The sequence below is a fragment of the Jatropha curcas genome, chromosome 2, assembly GCF_041381405.1.
Source record: "Jatropha curcas cultivar XTBG-Jc1 chromosome 2, XTBG_Jcur_1.0, whole genome shotgun sequence".
Lineage (NCBI taxonomy): Eukaryota > Viridiplantae > Streptophyta > Magnoliopsida > Malpighiales > Euphorbiaceae > Jatropha > Jatropha curcas.
In genome coordinates, this window is record NC_143152.1 from 4,009,020 (window position 1) to 4,013,344 (window position 4,325).

At 34.4% G+C, this 4,325-nt stretch overlaps 1 protein-coding gene across 1 annotated transcript; it reads left to right on the top strand.

Annotated features, from left to right (window-relative positions):
• Positions 1-447: 447 nt before the first annotated feature.
• On the top strand, positions 448-4,325 carry LOC105646512 (zinc finger CCCH domain-containing protein 52). Its single transcript, XM_012232370.4, has 3 exons — positions 448-796; positions 2,227-2,287; positions 3,310-4,325. Exons 1-3 carry the CDS (start codon positions 724-726, stop codon positions 4,061-4,063), a joined length of 888 nt encoding a protein of 295 aa, XP_012087760.1. The 5' UTR covers positions 448-723; the 3' UTR covers positions 4,064-4,325.

The following is a 4,325-nucleotide window of genomic DNA, read 5'->3' on the forward strand; positions in this document are numbered from 1 at the left end:
CATTATTTCTTTCATCATATCAATTTATTTATATTTTTTAATCAAGCTTAATTTGTATAAAACATTTATATTTTTTTAGTTTTCTTTATTCATTTTTATTATCTTTTATGAATCTTTTCAATTTATAAAAGAATAATTATGTTAATATGCAAAATATGCAGTTTTTTATCGACAAAATATAATAAATAACTAATAATATAAAATTTAAAATAATTTTTTTTGACATGAAAATTTAAAATAATTTAAAATATAGGATAATGCAACTCTTTTATAGTAATTATATTTATACGTATTAACCCGTATAATTTGCGCATACAACTAGTTATATTAAAATTGGTAAAATAATTAATGGGTTATCAAAAAAATTAAAGGATTTTCATGTCCAGCTGTCAGTCGATGAGAGTTAGTGTACACATATATACTCACTACATATAGAACGAACCGCAATTAATAGGTAAAGTTGGAGAATTTTTCTTAGCTCTCTATTTTTCGAGCCCTATCACTTCTCTCCCTCGCTCCCCCCCTCCCTCCTTATCCGAAAAACCCTTATCTAGGGTTAGGGTTTTTGCTTCTTCTGTTCATAGTGTCTATTTTATTTAGGGTTTTCGTCGTTTCTAGGGTTAGTGATATATTCTTTGATTTCGTATTCGTGTTTGGGTTTCAGTTCTTGTCAAACGTTTCCTTCCGTGGATCTGGATCTGTGGTACTAATAGTAAATCGGTCATGGATATAAGAAAAAGAGGTAGGCCTGAAGCTGGCTTCAACGCTGGTGGCGGATTTAAGAAGTATAAGCAAGGTCAGTTGTTTTTCTTTCCTGGATTTACTGAATTATCGTTTTCGTTTATTCCTTTCTCCAAGTTTTGGGTAACCTGTTTTTGGTTTTTGTGTGCTAGGTTATTATCAGGTTACTATGTTATTAGATGTAGGCTTGAAAATGTTGTTATAGACTTTTGTAAACTGTATTAAGGCTAAAGTTAAATACTTTGTTTTCATTACTCAAATCTACAAGTTTTGTATCGATGGAGTGAAAAAAATCTGTATAATTATTGCATTTATTTGTCACCGTCGCACATGTAACATCGAAATTTATCTCTGGAAATTATTTCTTATTTCTTATTTCTTATGGAGACAGCTTAAAGAAAGTGAATTGTTTTCCTTTATTTGGGCATAACTCTTATGCATTTGGAGGAAACTAATTTTTTTCAAGGAAAAACTATTTTGCAGCTCTTAAATTATGTGGTCAATGATATCATTGCTGATTTGAACATCAATTTTTCACCAAATTTGGTAAAACCAGCAAAATTGGATCCATTCTGCCTAATTAAAAAGTCGATGGAATCAGTGGCAAACTATTTCACTTAGAATTCAGAAGCAAAAAATTGTTAAGTTCATGGGTGAAATTATGTTTATTCTAATTTTTGTATGTGCGCGCGCAATTGTGTAACATTTGCATGAGTTTGGAAGACTACCCCCTTGAAAAAATGCCTAATATTGCTATTAACCAGAAATAGAGTTTTCTAGTGGCTGATTTTTCATGTGTGCTCTGACCCCCTAGGAAATGCAGATAATAGTTCTCCATTAGAACAAACGAATATACCCTTTATCTGACTAATATGTGCTATCTTTATTGAGTTGATATATTATGCAGTTCTCCTTTATCTATACTTTTTTAGACTTGGTAGCAAGCTCTGAGCATGTCTTTATCCGGTTCTTATAATTAGTGGGATATTTTGGCGTGCAGATCTTTTTATGGTAACTATTCTTTTGTTTTACTTGCCTGCATGATCCTATCCCCCACCCCCTTTCTCTCTCTTGATTGTGGGTGTTGGGAGGTGTGGTTGGTATGGGGAAATCAGAAACCACCTTTATAGTGTTGTCTGAATCATTTTTTTTTTTTTTTTTTTTAAGTTTTTGGAACATTGTTCTATTGTTTAGATTTGGGATTGCTCGTAAGAAAGTTGGTAGAATCAAATTTTTGAGGAAAATATTTGTGGATGCTTGTAGGAATGAATTAGACCTTAGAATAATTGTCAATATACATCAATCTATCGAAAAATATAGCCTCTTTTAGATTAGTGAAACTTCATATATGAAATTTTTGTTTGTTATTTATACATAACATTACTGGAATTAAAATTTTAATTACATGGGGATATTCTGGAGTCAGATAGATTAAAAACCTGGAGAAATTTTAACTAAGAACAAGTAATTAATGTCTTGTAACAGAAATGGACTCGTTATCAACTGGTGTAGGAAGCAAATCGAAGCCATGCACTAAATTTTTCAGGTTTAAATCTTTTCTCACCTAAATAAGTATTTTAAGTTGCATTTTTTAATTTTGAAAAGTTATTGTAAGAATTAATTTACTATTTTCACAAGATAAGATTCTGTGCTGCTCTAATGAAGTGGGTATTTATAGCTGTTATACAGGTGCTTTTTCATAATTGTGCTTTGGTCAAATCAAGTTAACTAAGGGAATTAACAGATACATGATTTACATCGAGTGCAAAATGATAATCACTTGCCTGAAGATGGGTTACATTTTATTAATATGTTTATATGCTTATCATGGCAAACACTAATCTGTTGAAGATAATATTGAATGGTAAATTTTTCCAGTGTTAAGTATTTTGGTACAGCTATTGAACACAACTTTCTATTGGTAAGTCATAATAAAGAACCTGTCAAAGTAAGATGAATTGCACTGGACTGTTTCTGCTATTGAATTCAATCATCTAGCAGTAAGTTTATTCATAAACAAGGTAATTTGTGAAAGGTTGATGAATTGCATTCAGGTATGATGATAATAATTTTATATTTGTGTTAACATAACAGAATTGTGACCTCGTAGGATATATTATTATTATTATTATCATCATCATCGCATCATTCATACTATGGCACTCAGTGCCATGTGAATCTCAAATTTATGATGAAGACCTCCAGTTTGTAATGCTATAATTCTAATAGACCAGGATGTAAATGAGAGTTCACTTAATGTTGGCTTCAGCTCTTTTTCTCAAGTTGTCCTAATTGAATGTGGAGTCACTATTTAATTGTTTGAGGACGTTGTCCTTTCTGCTTTGGTACCATATCTTCCTATATTTCAACTTAAAAGAAATAAATGCTTTTGGTGGTTTTTCTTCTAGTTTGATTCATATCAAAGTCATTGCTTGGAAGCATTTGAATTTGTTTATTATCGAGTCAATGATAGTGATGGTTTAGGTCTTGTCTTTCTTTAGCATCATAAAGTTCTATGTGGTGATTGACTTGTGGAACTGATTGGGCCGGTTATCCTTTGGATTGCAGTACTGCTGGCTGTCCATTTGGTGAGAGCTGTCATTTTTTGCACTATGTTCCTGGCGGCTATAATGCTGTGGCCCAGATGATGAATCTGGCTCCAGCTGTCACTCCAGTTTCTAGAAACATTGCAGCCCCACCAGCAGTCTCTAATGGTTCTACACAGCCTTTGGTTAAGAGCCGCTTGTGCAACAAATATAATAGTGCTGAAGGTTGCAAGTTTGGTGACAAATGCCGTTTTGCACATGGTGAGTGGGAACTTGGCAAGGCTGTTGCTCCATCCCACGATGATCCTCGCACGATTGGAACCATTCCAGGTCGCATGGGTGGTCGAATGGAACCAACCCCACCTGGCCCTGCTGCTAACTTTGGTGCCTCAGCCACAGCAAAAATTGCTGTAGAAGCTTCCCTTGCTGGAGCCATCATTGGTAAGGGTGGTGTGAATTCTAAGCAGATCTGCCGCCAGACAGGTGCCAAATTATCCATCCGCGAACATGAGACAGATCCTAATCTCAGAAATATTGAATTTGAGGGATCATTTGAACAGATTAGGCAAGCTAGTTCCATGATTTCAGAGCTAATCGCCAGTGTTAGTTTGGCCAATTCCTCTGCAAAATCCATGGGGGCACCTGGGGGCCACGCTCATCCAGGAAGTAACTTCAAAACAAAGTTATGTGAAAATTTTACCAAAGGGTCTTGCACCTTTGGTCAGAAATGCCACTTTGCCCATGGAGCTGCAGAATTACGCAAGTCAGGTGTGTGATAGGATCCCCCATTTTTCGTAGTTAGTTCATTGCACAAGCAGTTGTGCAATCTTGTATTAGTTAGAGATCTGTTTATTAAGTGTTGCCTGTGCAATGCTCTGCTAAGTGACATTGTTGAAACTATGATGAGTTTTTGGCTTATTTATCTACCTTTTAGAACTGCAGTAGCTTTAGCCAGCCTTTTTCTCCCTCTGAGTTCTTATATATTATGTATTGTGTTTGTGAATTTTGGTTATATTGAACGTAGTTTGTGCCCCAGTA